The sequence below is a fragment of the Colletes gigas genome, unplaced genomic scaffold (assembly GCF_013123115.1).
Source record: "Colletes gigas isolate AHSC1104 unplaced genomic scaffold, ASM1312311v1 Colletes_gigas_Sc00020, whole genome shotgun sequence".
Taxonomy (NCBI): domain Eukaryota; kingdom Metazoa; phylum Arthropoda; class Insecta; order Hymenoptera; family Colletidae; genus Colletes; species Colletes gigas.
In genome coordinates, this window is record NW_025106649.1 from 4,825,612 (window position 1) to 4,842,746 (window position 17,135).

At 35.7% G+C, this 17,135-nt stretch overlaps 1 protein-coding gene across 1 annotated transcript in view; it reads left to right on the forward strand.

The window, feature by feature from the left end:
* LOC122400739 (zinc finger protein 423 homolog) overlaps positions 1–17,135 on the forward strand; it is a 225,186-nt gene that overhangs the window by 201,299 nt on the left and 6,752 nt on the right. The window contains exon 6 of the mRNA XM_043402357.1: positions 2,069–2,211. Within this exon, the coding sequence (XP_043258292.1) occupies positions 2,069–2,211 (143 nt within the window). The remainder of the gene's footprint in view (positions 1–2,068; positions 2,212–17,135) is intronic.

Genomic DNA, 17,135 nt, shown 5'->3' on the forward strand with positions numbered 1-17,135 from the left:
GGGGAATATTCCAACGGAGAAGTTTCTTGTCCGTCGATCCTTGTTCTCCATGAGCCACCGGCACCGGACAGCCCCGGCGAACCGTGTGATTATTTTTCGTCACGTTGTTGGAACGACCATTCTAATTGTCGAGTCATTTATTCCCTGTTAGTGTCTTTGCTACATGGCAACGGTAGCGTGAAGGACTTAAGACGTGTTACTACTAGAGTTAATATTAGGATCGGCGGGACAGGTAGTATTGGAATAGTAATACAAGGACTGATACTGCTCAAGATAGTATCGAGACTGGGGGCTATAACTACTGACTCACCAACAATTTTAAGATTCCTACTGGCTAGAGCATTGAGGCTACTATTAGTGCTATCATTAGGATCTGTACTATTAAAGAAAGTGTTATAGTCGATAGTGTTAGAGCTAGGACTGCTAGTATACTTGTAGAAAATAGTATCGAGACTGGGGGCTATAATTACTGATTGAACTACTACTATTTTAAGACTTGTACTGGCTATAGCTAGTATTGAGACTACTACTAGTGCTATAATTAAGACTTGACCTATTAAAGAAAGTGTTATAGTCGACAGTGTTAGAGTATTATATAGTGTTAGAGTTAGGACTGCTAGTATACTAATAGAAAATAGTATTATTATTCAAAATAGTATCGAGACTGGAATCTATGACTACTGATTCAACTACTATTTTAAGATTCCTACTGGCTAGAGTATTGAAACTACTACTAATGCTATCATTAGGACTTGTACTATTAAAGAAAGTGTTATAGTCGACAGTGTTAGAGTATTATATAGTGTTAGAGTTAGGACTGCTAGTATACTAATAGAAAATAGTATTATTATTCAAAATAGTATCGAGACTGGAATCTATGACTACTGATTCAACTACTATTTTAAGATTCCTACTGGCTAGAGTATTGAAACTACTACTAATGCTATCATTAGGACTTGTACTATTAAAGAAAGTGTTATAGTCGACAGTGTTAGAGTATTGTATAGTGTTAAAGTTAGGACTGCTACTATACTAGTAGAAAATAATATTACTATTCAAAATAGTATCGAGACTGAGGTCTATAACCATTGGTTGAACTACTACTATTTCAAGACTTCTACTGGCTAGAGCTAGTATTAAGACTACTACTAGTGCTATCATTAAGCCTTCTACTATTAAAGGAAGTGTTAGAGTCAATACTACTAATACTAGTATTAGAGTTACTACTACTAGTGTACCAGTGGAAACTAGTATTAGGCTATACATATTACCGAAAATAATATCAAGGATCATGCTACTAAAACTAGTGTTAGAAGATACATTATTGGAGCTGCTATTAATATGAGCAGCGTAGGTGGTATTAGAGCTGGTATTAGGATCAACACTGCTAGAGGAAGTATTAAGTCTAGAACTACAACTAGAATTACTAAGTTTCGTACTACTAAAATTACTATTGGGATTTGTATATTTAGAAATACTATTATATAGTAAATGTAGAATCAATACTACGTCTAACATTAGAACGTGTACTGCCAGTACTAACATCAAGACATATACTATTAATTTCAATATAAAATTACTAGTAAAACGTGAACTACTGACGCTGCTATTAGGATAAACAGTATTGATGGTGTCAGAGTTACTACTGAAGATAGTATTAAAACCGATTTTGCTAGAACTTCTACTACTAACGATACTATTAGGTGTTGAACAAGTAGGACTAGTATTGGGACTTGTATTGCTGAAGCTACCATTATAACTTACATTGCTAGTTCCAACTTGTACTATTAACTGCTATTAAAATTAGCAGTAGTATACATATATTACAATTAGTATCACTGGACCCAGTATTAAAAATGCTACTGTTCGAGCTAGATTTAAGCCTAATATTTCTAGAATTCACTTGAGATTAGAACTAATATCGACGTTACTACTAGATTTAAAAGAGCTAAGAGCACTATTCTACTATTGCTGATGACGAATTTTGCCGATCATCAGGAATAACAACGCTAATCGCTAATACAACGGACATTATTAATATTAGCAATTACTCGTTTTAATGTTACAGAGTCACGGCGATCAAATGCCGTATCGATGCAGCTGGTGTGCCAGATTGTTCAAGCATAAACGAAGCAGAGATCGACACGTGAAACTCCACACGGGAGATCGAAGATACCGATGCACGCACTGCGAAGCTGCTTTCTCCAGGAGGTAAGTCCGAACCCTCCACTAAACTGCCATCCCTCGCCATGCTTAATAGACAACTTCAACATTGATCGACCTAATGCCTCGGAAAAAAAATATCTTCTTTTTCTAGTTCTCAATCTCTCATCGTAATAGAAACAACGAGATACTCGTTATGCACATATGTACATATGTATGACAACATCGATTTATTTGCAAGAGTGCTAAGCAGAGTCTCAACGTATATTGTCGCCCGAAAGTTTGAAAGATCCATTTTCAAAATTAATAAACCCTTTTATACATGCAGACGTTTTGCCAAAAATATAATTCTTATATGTTAATCGGGCGTTACTTAACACTTAGCCATTTTAACACTCGCACACTCGATTTCTGGGTCTTTTTAGACCCATACCTTACATTTTGTAATACATATTTAAACTTCTAAACAATAATAATGTAGAATATTTGTTTTATCCATTTGTTAGAAGACACAATGATTTTAATTTTATTCTAAATATTTCTCAGTTTTATTAAAAGCATTTTCTCAAACAGTCTCAGAATGCGTAATAAATACCAGAAACATTCACGTTTTGAAAAATAGGGGAATAAAATGAACGAAAAATAAATGTTATCTGGGTCCAAAAAGACCCGCCAACCCTTTACCTTAGCAACGTGTGACGTTCATTTTGTTTACTTTCTTTGATGTTATAAGTTAGTCTTGACCTAAAGTTGTTCGTGATTCATTGAATACTTTTTCTACTTCTATAAAACACAGTTTTTAATAAAATCTGTTAAATAAGTAAAGTTAAAGTTGCTGGAAAAAGTTACACTCCCAATTGAAACCAAATAAAGTTTTATAAGGTATAAAAAAATACCGTCAATTTTTAACTTCACTTATAAGTTACGTTATTTATCTTCAATATCTATTTGCATAAACTACAAAAAATAATTGTTATATACTGTTAATTTGGTGTTTTGTATAAACAGCATATAATATAAGACCGTTACCACCAATAATTGCCCATAATTTTTAGATGTTCTTTAGCTATCAAGTAACGAATGCTAGTTACTTGCAAAAAAGATTGCAATTACATTTGAATTAACACTATTCCTACCACGACCGGTCAAAATAACCGTTTTTAAAATTTCATTTAAAATTTCCTATATACGACGTAATTACCTTCACCTTTAAACTTCACGACTTTTCCTAAAAGATACCTATAATACTTTTTTCAATATTCACTTCTTTTTTTATTGTTTATTTCCTGAGAAAAAGTTGTAGTCTGTCTTACCTACTACGACCGGTCATTTTGCCGGTTGAACGATATATGTATATCTTTTTGTAACAGTATTATCTCGAAGACTCAATTCTGAAACTATAAAGTCGTTACAAACGAAAGATAATGCAGTTGTGGCATGATTTTAGCTGAAAAGTGCCTTCCAGAGACTGCTTTAGGCACTTCCAAGTGTTTATAATTCTCACTCGCCTATCGGCCTTACGATGTTTATTTGCCAGACTGGTATCTAAAGTGGTCCAAAACCTCGGATTTTCTTACACCATCTTATCTATAATAACTGTAAAATAAATGAAATCATAACCGAAGGGTATACCTAGACGACACGAATTCAAATCAGTAAAGTCTTGTGATTCGAACAGAGAGCATCAAAACGTGAAAGTTGCCTGGAGCATATTCGGCAGTCATTTATTATTTTATATTTTTATTCTATAATTTAATAAAAGAAATTATATTTTTATACCGTAAAATTGGTTATTATCTTCATTCTATATTAAAAAATATAAGTTGTACTGAAAACCGGTCATTTGACCGGTCGCGGTGGGAATAGGTATACGTGAAGTGTCGGTAGGAATAGTGTTAAAAACATTTTATCGATATGAATTTTTAACAACGTCTTTCCGCAAACATCTTCGAAAACGTTCGTCAATATAAATTTCGTATTCGTTTCGCGCAAGCATCAACACGTATACCAGAAGCAAAAAAATAGTCGCGAGGAGTCCTCCTCGTCACACGAAAGTTTATCCGACTCTGAAAACCGCTACCCCCCACGATACCCTACGTCCACAAAAATCAATCATCCCGGCGGAGATCCCACGGCGACCAACAGGACGTGAAAGAGTCCTCGGGTGAACAGAAGACAGCGGGGAAAGTGGAAATAAAACAGAGGGCCCCGATTCCGGGGGACCGATCCAACGGGTGACAAATGAATAATGATCACACGGCGACCGCGGCCCCGGTTGGCATTAGTCAAGCTTACTCTCTTACGTGACTCTTTCTTACGGAGCCCTCTCCGCGTTCGCGACAACCTCTTTTCCTATCTTTATTCCTCCCTTTCTCGCGTCCCCGCGCATTGACTCGTCCCGTATTGAAATGCTAAGCTGCCTGCCGGGGCCCGCGAGGGGGTGGCAGCTTTTTCGTGTTTAAGTGTCCGCGCATGCCCCGACGCGGCGTACAAGCACCGCCAGCGTGAATACGTGCACGACGAGAAGGGGCCTGGGTCTGCGTCCAGGTGAGCGGACAGGTAGGCGCATAGGTGTTACGGGACAACAGGTAGAACATTAGTCAAGTGCCTCGTTGCTGCTCCTCCGTCGAGGCTCGGCCGATTACGTCGCGCTCACGACTTATTCTCGAGCTCGAGAATCGCCTTTTAAGGGATATCCGCTGTCGAGTGCGTTTCCTTAAACTTTTTTGGGGAATTTTTCCTAACACCTTTCGCAGTTCAATTTACAAAATTCATTTATGCATGTTTCGATGACGTTTTAAAATCTTTTGTGGTACAAGGACTGATACTGCTCGACATAGTATCGAGACTGGGGACTGTAACTATTGATTCAACTACTATTTTAAGACTTCTACTGGCTACAGCTAGTATTGAGACTAATACTAGTGCTATCATTAGGACTTCTGCTATTAAAGACAGTGTCAGAGTATTGTATAGTGTTAGAGTTAGGACAGCTAGTATACTAGTAGAAAATAGTATTACTATTCAAAATAGTATCGAGATTGGAATCTATAACCACTGATTAAACTACTGTTATTTTAAGACTTCTACTCGCTATAGCTAGTATTGAGACTACTACTAGTGCTATCATTAGGACTTGTACTATTAAAGAAAGTGTTATAGTCGACAGTGTTAGAGTATTGTATAGTGTTAGAGTTAGGACAGCTAGTATACTAGTAGAAAATAGTATTACTATTTAAAATAGTATCGAGATTGGAATCTATAACCACTGATTAAACTACTGTTATTTTAAGACTTCTACTGGTTAGAGCTAGTATTGAGACTTCTACTAGTGCTATCATTAAGACTTCTACTATTAAAGCAAGTGTTAGAGTCAATACTACTAATACTAGTATTAGAATTACTACTGCTAGTGTACCTGTGGAAACTAGTATTACGCAGTTCATATTACCAAAAATAATATCAAGGATCATGCTACTAAAACTAGTGTTAGAAGATACATTATTGGAACTGCTATTAATATGAGCAGCGTAGGTGGTATTAGTGCTGGTATTAGGATCAACACTGCTAGAGCAAGTATTAAGTCTAAAACTACAACTAAAGTTATTGTCAAACATGGTTGCTTTTGAAAAAGGTCATCTCACGCTGTTAGAAAATAAAATTAAAAAAAAAATGATTTTATTAAAGTTCTAATGGAGTGTAAACTTTTTTTGAGGAATTTTTGAGAGAATGAAACGTTTTAGAGTCCTAACAGAGACCTTCGTCTGTCAGCCGTTATTACAATCGCGTTGCTGGATCTTTACGCCACATCTCTATTCGTTCTCCCACCTTGACAGTCGGCTTGGGTGACCCAACAAAAGGGTGAAAACCCCCGTGGTTCTCACATAGATCCGCAACCGCAGGGGATCCCGATGCACGATCGAGATCGTCGACGATCGATCGAGTACACTCGGCCAATTGCTATTCCGTCGCGTGAAAGGAAAGCAAAGTTCCAATTCCCAAATCGTTGAAAGTTATTCCAATCGAGTAACGAGTTTCGTAGAATTCTATTACTTCGATTGCCATAGATTTACTTCGTTCGCGCTTACGGTGTTATTAACACTAGATTTACGGAAGCCATCAATTTGACGGATGTCAGATTCCATATTTAAAATTGCAGAACGCGTCAATATTACTTTTTAACAACTTATGTTGAATTTGTTTGATGCAATAGCATGAATACTTATTCTAATTAAAAGAAAAATCGTATTTTAAGGTAATCGTCAACATGAAAGGTATCAATAAATATGCGTGCGATCAGTGCCCGTAAATCTAGTGTTAACGGTCGATCGTTGATTCAACTTTACGATCGACCTTCGTTAATTCGAGAACCTCGTTCGATCGCGCAAAATCGAATTTTACCTCGACGAGACATGCAACTTTATTAAGAATGAAAATATATAATTATTTTTCTATTCAAGTTGGGTAAGATATTTTAATTGACATAGGTGTCATATTTGAATAAAGTCTATTCTCCCTTGTTTAACAAATCTTTCTAAATGCTTAAATAATGTCTCTATTGCTCGATCAGCTAGATTTTTAATATCAATTTCTACAGAAACATTGATCAACTGTATAAAGCTTGATAAATGACAATTCTTTGTCGCTTTACGCAGATGGTTATAAGCAGAATAAATATCAGTACTTTATACATTTTAATCGTATAATTTTTACAAAAGTAATTACAGAGCTTTGTCTGAACCATATTTAATGTGTTCGACGGTGGATTTTTTTAGTTTGGAAGCTACAAACCGTGAGAATTCGCGAAGAGATTTAGAAAAGGTTCATTGGGTGGAGGTTTTCTACTCCATTTATTTCTATTTACTCTTTCTCCGGGCCACGTGCCACGCGATCCACCTCAGCGAATAATGACTGGCCATTTTTTCCATTTACAAAACACTCCGCTGTGATTACCGTAACTGATGGTTTCCGCGAAAAATCATCTGTAAGAACCTTCTACGATCGAACCAGCAAAAAATTCGACGAAAGTAAGATGTATCCACCAAATTGTAGATACACCGACGGAAGAACAATTCCCGTCCATCGTTAAAAAATCTGGAGTTCGTAACACGAGCATTAGAGAAATTAACCCTGTATGGCCCAGATATAAAGAAATGATAAGTAAACATTTTTTTACATTTATGTTACCTGTTTTTTAGTTCACGATGTGCGTACAATGATTTTGGAAATTTCAACGTACAATTTCGAAATTAAATCCTTCTAAATTCAGCCATACTCGACCTATTCAATATATTATATTTATAAGTGAAAAATTATACATTATTATAATTAAATATAAGAAATACGTTGCTTGTAGAAAATTCCTTTTAACAAATACTTGAAAACAATAATTATAACGCAACAAGCAGCATTTGGATACGATTATGCAAAGCTATTTGACGAATTAATCAAACTCAAAAACGTTACGAATCTAACAGTTATTTTTTAAGGAAGAAGTACACCGAATTTATAACAACGTATCGTTGTGAATCATCCTATTGCAAAATGAAATATGCGAAGCACGTATATAAAAATCAGTTTACGGATTCTCACCTTGATTATGTATTGAAAGTAGCTTGCAGCATTTATAAACCCGATTTATGTAAAATGATCGAAACTGTCTCAGTCTTAACATAAAAAATTGCATTAATTTTTAAATAAATGCTCGAATCACGTTTAGATTTTGAGTTTTATTTTTTATATTGTTATATTATAATAAAAGGTATGGTATACTATGTTGCGGCCTCTTTAAAGTAACAAACATACAGAGTGTTCGGGAAAAATTTTACTGGGGGATTCTAGAGGCAAAAATAAAATGACAATCAAGAAAACCAATTTGTTGATAAAGGCTTCGTTAAAAAGTTATTAACAATTAAATTCAAAAATATCAAATCGTTCTGGAAAAATTATTTACGGTTGCGGGGGTCAATTACAATCAGTTTTGGTCATTACACATACCCCCGAAATTCTACGCATTTTCGAGAAAAAAATTCCTTACCGAAAATCTAATTAGGTGCCTAAATTTTTCGACGAAAAAAAAATTTCAAATCGTTCTGGAAAAATTATTTTCGGTTGCGAGGGTCAATTACAATCATTTTTGGTGAATAGACATACCCCCAGAATCTTGCGCATTTTCGAGAAAAAAATTCAGTACGAGCGGAACTTTAAACGTTAATAACTTTTTAACGAAGCCTCTATCAACAAATTGGTATTCTTGATTTTCGTCTTATTTTGGCCTCTAGAATGCCGCATTAAAATTTTTCCTAGGACTGGCCGAACACCCTGTATATTACCGGACACTTGAACGTAGAATAAAAATAAATTACTATTGTTGAAGTGATGTAAATTATAAAATGAAGCTAACACTTATTTATTTATTTCATTATGAGGGAAATGTAACTCATATTGTATATCATGGATTTTATCAAAATGTTAGCGAAATTCAATCAAAAAATTGTAAGAAATTGTATAAAAATTTTCGTTTCATGAGTGTATCGCTTTAGTTTAAAAACGATTCTTCAAATTAGTGGTAGAATTCTATAAACAATTATTTTTCAGTAGTTTTTTCATTAATACCATACTCCAATTTTTATGTAATATTATTCACAAGTCCTTCTTCGATTTTGAATTTATCTTAAAAATTTGCATCCCCGAACAATTTTACTTAATGCAAAATCGAATTAATTTTTAAATGAACGCTCATGCCACGCTTACATTTTGAGTTTCATTTTTTATAGTGTTATATTATAAGGTATAGTATACTATGTTGCGGCCTCTGTAAAGTAACAAACATATATCACCGAGCACTTGAACGTAGAATCAAAATAAATTAACATTGTTGAAGTGGTATAAATTATAAAATGAAGCTAACACTTATTTATTTATTTCATTATTATAAACGTAACTCATATTGTATATCATTGATTTTATCAAAATGTTAGCAAACAATAATGAAACGATTCTTCAAATTAGTATTATTAGGTGTACAAACGAATAATCCAAATTATTTTAAGCAGTTATAAAATCAAGTTTAAAGTCAATAGATTTTCCCGCTCTTTTGCGGTCATATAATGTTGACATATACACTCCGCGACAAAACTATAACACGTGCGAAATTCGAAGAAAATTCTATGTAAGCCTTGAGTTTTGTCTTCCTTCATTCATAGTGTTCTTGTTTACGTTATATACAAGTATATTCTACAATTTTATGAAATATCGAAGGCTACAATTCCAAGAATTTGGAAGATATATGTAAACATGCTATTCTCTTCGCGACAAAACTATAAGACAGTAGGTTTTAGTCAGTCGATCTTTTTCTCCAATCGCAGTCACAGTGTTGAAAGTAATTGTGTACTTAAAATTAAACATTTGTAATTTTGTTCTTACACAATATAACTACAATGTCGCGTGGGAAAAAGCAGACAGACAGTGAAATAAGAGAGAAGAAAAGAATACTTCTATTTCAGAAATTTCAAGAGTGATTGGGCGAAGTCGATGCGCCGTGTTCAATTATTTAAAAATTAGAGAGAATTATGGAAAAACATCCTGGAGGACGTCCAAAAGCGACAACCGAACGACAACGGCGAGCAATTCTGAGGATAGCGTCGAAGTTTAGCTTGACAGCACGGCAAATTGCAGCGTAAGCTGGCGTTCATACTAATATTTGTCATGTGCAACAGATAATTAAACAAGCTAAGCATTTAAAAAGACGAAAATTGCAGAAAAAACCACCACTTACGAATCGACACAAAGCAGCCAGGGAAGATTTTACCGAAAGACATCTCCAGTGGAAAAAAAAGTGGAGGAAAGTTATCTTTTCAGATGAAAAACGTTTCAATTTGGATGGACCGGATGGTCTATCATATTATTTTCATGATTTGCGGAAAGGAGAATTGCATTTGTCAAGGAGGCCGCAATAGGGTACCATGGGAGAATCGATATAAAATTTATTAACACCAGCATGAATGCAATTAAATACAGGGTGTTCAAAAAAAACCATTCAATATTTATAAGGTATATAGGATACATTGTACTGAGTAAAAAAGCTTTAGTAAACATAGGTCGAAAAGTCAACCGTTTCTGACATATAAACATTTTTGTTTGTTATTATCATAATTGACTTACTACTGAATTTTCGATGTTTACAGTAGATTTTCCATGTGTCCACCTTCCATTTTTACATACGCTTGGCATCTTCTTCTTACAGAATCGCGAACTCTCTCGAAAATTCCACATTTCTGTCGAATTGTTTGACAAGAATGGTGGATTCGGTTACGTAATTCTTCTAAGTCATTTATCGGAGAGGAATACACTAGGCTTTTTAAATATCCCCATAAGAAGAAATCCAAAGGATTTAAATCGGGGAATTGAGGAGGCCATGCAACTGGTCCACCACGTCCAATCCACCTTTGACCGAACACCATGTATAAAGGGTCTCTCAGATTACGCACAAAATGAGGTGGCGCACCATCGTACATGTACCACATCGATAATCTTTCTGCCAAAGGCATATCATCCAAGTACTGAGGTAATGTATCCATCAAGAAGTTGAAATAAGCAACTAAGTCAATCATGATACTAGCAAACAAAAATGTTTATATCTCAAAAACGGTTGACCTTTTGACCTATGTTTACTAAAGCTTCTTTGCTCAGTACAGTGTATCCTATATACCATATAAATATTGAATGGTTTTTTTTGAATACCCTGTATTGTATAGAAATATTAGAGGAACAATTAACGCGACATGCTAGTATGTACTATTGCATGTGAAAATTATATTTTTCAACATGATAATGCCGCTGTGCATACAGCAAAACGTTTAAAAAAATATTTTGAAGACCGTGATATACAAATTTTACCATGGCCTGCGAGGTCTCCAGATTTAAATATAATAGCAAACATCTGGGGAATGTTAGCACGTGCTGTGTATGGAAATGGGAAACAGTTTTTGACGGTGGAATAGTTGAAAGCTCGTATTGCAGAAGAATGGACCAAATTAAATCAAGATCAGATAAAAAATTTATATAAATGGATACCACGGCGATTAATTGAAATTACAAAAAATAAAGGTGGTACAACACATTACTAATAAATAGAAAAAAGTTTGTTTTCATTAACTTCCACCCACTTTTTCGTACTTATAATATACATTGTCTTATAGTTTTGTCGCATCTTATTTTATCAAAAATTAGACTTTTTTCAATCTAATTTAATAATAATACCGCTATGGAAATGTATGTATCTTAGTTGATTCTTCGGATTAATAACGAAAACTTTCACGAAAAAATTATTGTTAAATATTATTATCGATTGTTTGTTTTAGATTACATTCATGATACAAATTTTTCTCTGACTTATTTGATATTTAATATTGAGAAAATAGTTTAGACTATAATTGTTCGACTTTCTAGAGTACCAGAAGCTATATTTGTCAAAATTGACAAAATATTAAGTGTACAAATGAATAATCCAAATTATCTTAACACTTTAATGGCCGCACGTATCACGCGAAGACCGTTGTCCGTCACCACTGATATTGTAGACCAAAGTGAGATACATGAAGATGCTAGGAATATTATTATAAGGAATTATAAATGTAACCTCAACAAACGTAATAAGTTGAACGTACGATGAAATGGTGACTGATACAGTAGATCATGCACACGTCACAGTGGCCAACGTCTGCTAGCTCACAAAGTCACGTATACGCGACAGCGGCCGTCAAAATGTTAAGCAGTTATAAAATCAAGTTTAAAGTCAATAGATTTTCTCGCTCTTTTGCGGCCATATTAGTCTTGATATGTAGCTAATTAAAGCAAAAGATAGTTTAGCAAAAGGCCCAACATAACCTTGAAAAGTATTGAATTTAGTAGAGTCGAAAATGGCAACAGATAAGGTGCATATCCGACACTGCATTCTTTACGAATTCCAACAAGGGAAAAATGCTGCAAGAGCATGCAAATCGATTTGTTCCTTTCTCGGTGAAGGTGTTGTATCGTATGACGTGTACGCATTTTGGTTTAGGCTGTTTAAAAGCGGTGATTTGAGTCTAATCGACAAACAACGCCCTGGAGGCCTAAGGAAGTGCGACAACGATGATTTGGAACAACTGCTCGCTGAGAATGCGGCACAGACGCAAAAAGAACTTGCAGAACAGTTAGGAGTAACCCAGCAAACGATTTCCAAACGCCTACGTGAGGTGGGAAAGATCCAGAAAGTAGGAAAATGAGTTCCGCATGAACTCACTGCAACCAACAAAAATCAACGAGTGGCAGTGTGTCTTTCTCTTCTCAATAAGCAGCGTCGAAAGTCTTTCTTGTGGAAAATCGTTACGGTCGATGAGAAGTGGATACTCTATGACAATCTGAAACGCAGAAAGTTATGGATAAATCCCGGTGAAGCATCAACATCGGTTGCAAAACCCAATCGCTTCGGAAAGAAGGTTCTTCTCAGCATTTGGTGGGATATCAAGGGCGTGGTTTATTAGGAGTTGTTGGAACCGGGTGAAACAGTTACTGCGGACTGCTACCAACGTCAATTAATCTGCTTGAGCCAAGCATTGGAACGAAAACGTCCGTATACTGGCAAAGGAGAATGTCAAGTGAAATTGTTAGATGACAACGTCAGGCCACATATTGCTTCCCATACAAAAGACACCATAATGAGTCTTGGCTAGGACGTCTTGCAGCACCCGGCGTATTCACCAGACATTGCTCCCCCTGATTGTCACCTGTTCCGGTCGATGCAACACGCCTTATCCGATATGCACTTCCAATCAGTGGATGAGATCCGAAAATGGCTTGACGACTTTATCGGGTCCAAAAACGTAAAATTTTTCCGAGATGGAATTCATCAACTGCCTGAAAGATGGTTTAAAGTTATAGAAAGTAATGGCGAATACTTTGATTGAAAAATTCAATTTACTTTCTTTTAAAATAAACATTGAATATTTTGTAATACTTTTTTCATTAATACCATATTCCAGCCTTTCTGTAATATTATTCACAAGCTCCTTTTCGATTTTAAAACTTTGCTTCCTCGAACTACTTTACTTATTGTACATTTATTTTAATTTCATTCAGCGTTATAAAATTTTTAGTAAAGTTAAATTGATTGAATGTAAGAAAACGAGATAATAAGGTCGCTTCAAAAAATTCAATCTCTACTTAAATTTGCATTTTCCAAGAAGGACGAGCAAAATGTCCGGTAACTTATGGACGCTGACGTATGTGACCCGAGAAAAAAAGGTTGAGTATGGCTGTTCTAGATGATCGAAATACCACGCTATGCGAGGGAAGGTTGACTTTAAAGGACATTCAATTTGGAAAGTCAGTACGTTAAAAAATTCATCAGGGGAAACAAAGGCTTCATTTTCAGTCGCTGGAAACGGAAGAAATACAAAAAAATACCGCGAAACGACGCTCGCTTCTCGATATTGTTCATCTTTTCCCTCCCAACCCCCTTCGCGGGGCATACGACACACGGGAAGCGATACGCGGGATAATAGGACGTGGCCAGACCTGACCGACCGATAATCCTGGCTTATGAATTATTCAAGCGTAAAGTGCAAGAGCAAATTTGCCGTCTGTCTTCGTTTCTGGAAGTCGAGACACTGACCGGTCGGACCAACGTGTGTGACCTCGCCTTATAACGGATTTAGTTTTCCACCAGCCCGATGAATAATTCATCCACGTCCAGTGATACGGGCATGCGAGAATTGTTGACCTATCGTATCCGTATCGCCAGCGCCCTTTATTTTTGGCAACGGATCTTTCGACGCTTCGCTTCCCACCTATCTGCCTCGCGAGATCTCTGACAGCTTTCTGAAATTCCTGTCGTTTGGTCTCGCTGCTACGTCCGTTACTCTCTTATTAACGATTCGGACAATTGTAATGGCGCATATTGCTATTCCGGATTCGTCTGGTGTCATTGATTTTTGGTCAAGCTGGAGTCCATTTGCGAATCTCGTTTCCCGTCATTTGGCTTACACCGACGCACTGGTGCTCCCGAATGGCCAAATACATAATGTTTTTTAAGAAATTTTTCTCGATTCTATACTCAAGCTCGATATACGCAGTATGTCAGAAAAATAACGGAGCTTTTTGAATTAAAAAAAGAAAATTAGTTATTTTGCCAAAATAATTTTGTTTTATTCAAAATACATCCCTTCTGCCTCAATACACCGCTGGGCACGTTTGACTAGTGCCAGCATAGATTTTTTATATCATTTTGCGAAATCGCCTCAATGACTCTTGTCACCGCGCCTTGGACTTGTGTAACACTGTCATAAAACGTTCCTTTTATGGCCAGTTTCAGTTTTGGAAATAGGAAATAATCACATGGAGATAAGTCCGGCAAATACGGAGGATGTTGGAGCCCACAGACCTGTTTTTTCACCAAAAATTCGCGAACAGCGACAGTCCTGTGCGATGGTGCATTATCGTGCAACAAAAACCAACTTCCTGGCGCTCGATATTCGGGCCTCACTCGAACGATTTTTTTCCACAAACGCTCCATAACACCCAGATAATATTCACCATTGACATTTTCACCCTGTAGAACGAATTCCCGAAGTATAATACCTTTATAATCTTAAAAACAGATCAACATTGTCTTCTCTCGTGACTTTTGGAATCGCAATTTTTTCGATTTCGGAGAGTCTGGGGACTTTCACGTTGCACTTTGGTGCTTTGTTTGTGGATCGTACTTGAAGCACCAAGTCCTGTCTCCAGTCACAATCGATTCCAGGAATGTGCAGTTCCGTCTGGCTGTTTTAATAAGATCCTTGCAATGTTCAACGCGAGCAATCTGTTGACCCTCATTTAATGCGTGAGGAACAAATCGAGCACAGACTTTCCGTCTGTTTAAGTACTTTGTAAAAATTTCGTGAATCATGTCTTTAGTCGTATTTAATACCTCTGACATCCATCTCACACTTGAAGTCGCATCGTAGGTAATCATTCCACGCACTTTTTCCACCAACTCATCGTGATTTTTCTTTTTTGGCCGGCCTGGCTTTGGGTCATCTTCCAAAGCATCACGACCGTCCTGGAATCGTTTATACCATTCGAACGCACGTGTACGGGATAAACAATCATCACCATAAACTTTTTTCATCAATTCAAATGTTACTGTAAAAGTTTTCCCGAGCTTGAAACAAAATTTAATATTTGCTCTTTGTTGCATTGTATTTCTGCGACCAAGTGACAAAAGGTACTGCCACTTTAACCGTTATAACTTGACAATCCGTTAATCGATTCCAATAATGATGCTTTTGTTTTGTACAGGAAATATACAGCTTTCAGGTTACATATTCATTCAATAGATGGCATTAGACGTTTTCATTAAATTTAAAAAGTTCCGTTATTTTTCCAACATACTGTGTAGGACATTTCGACTATCCGGAATTTCAGAATAACCGGCATATTTATCCCGACTATTCTTCGGTATATGTTACGGATTATATTTCACGTAAACAAAGAAGTTACAGCCGCCATGCATCTAGCAGAGACATCGATGCTAAACAATTGAAGAATAAAGCTTATACATTTTATATATTCTATTTGTTATAAATTAATTGTATCATTAGATTACCCATGATTCTGTTTATTACAAATCAAAAATAAATTTTAAAGAAAAATCAACAGGCGGTAGCTGCTGAAATTTTTCGGCGAAATTGAAAAGTTTCAAATCGTTCTGGGAAAATTATTTTCGGTTACGAGCGTCAATTACAAGCATTTTTGGTGGATAGACATAACCCCGAAATCCTACGCAGTTTCGAGAAAAAAATTCATTCCCGAAAATTTCATGTCTGACCATACATTGACATGTTTCACTGAAATCTCATGCGTATGTTTAAAACGTCATAACTTTTGAACCGATTGGACAATTTTAAAGTTTCAAACGACCAACAACGCGCATTTTGGCGGAGAATATGTAGGAATTGACAAAATGTTGGAAAAGTAGTTTCTTAACCCCGTAAATTGAGAAAAAATCCATAAAAATGGTCCAATTTTCAAACGACCACAACTCCTACAATAGAGAGCGTGTTTCATTGAAATTTATTTCTGTAGTAGAGTTCATTGATACCTATAAAGAAGTATTAAACAACATTTCCGTAGAACGTCAAACAAATTGATTAAAAATAAAAAACAAATTTTTAAGAAAAATCGACAGAGGGTAGCTGGCTAATTTTTCAGCGAAAATGAAAATTTCAAGATGTTCTGAAAAAATTATTTTCGACTCCGGAGATCGATTGCCCTCATTTTTAGTGAAGAGATATACCTGTAAAATCCTACGCGTTTTCGAAAAAAAAATTCCTAATCGAAAATGTAATTTTTGTTGCCCGAAAATTGCATGCGAATGTTTAAATCATCATAACTTCTGAACGGATTGGACGATTTTAAAGTTTTAAACGGCAAACAACGCGTATTTTGTAGCTGCCTAAATTTTTCGACAAAAAAAGTTTTCAAATCGTTCTACAAAAATTATTTTTAGTTGCGAGGGTCAATTATAATCATTTTTTATAAATATACATACCCCGAAATCCTACGCAGTTTCGAGAAAAAAATTCAATAGATGCTGAAATTTTTCGACGAAATTACAAAATTTCAAATCGTTCTAAAAAAATTATTTTTAGTTGCGGGAGTCAGGTACAATCATTTTTGGTCATTAGACATACCCTCGAAATCCTACCCACTTTCTAGAAAAAAATTCGAGGAGGTGCGAAATTTTTAGACGGAAAAAAAAAATTTCAAATCATTCTGGAAAAATTATTTTTGGTTGCGAAGGTTAATTACAATCATTTTTGGTGAATACACATACCCCCGAAAATCTACGCAATTTCCAGAAAAAAATTCTTTTCTGAAAATATAATGTGAGGTTAGAATGTTGCCCTGAAATTCCATGCGTATCTTGAAAACATCATAACTTC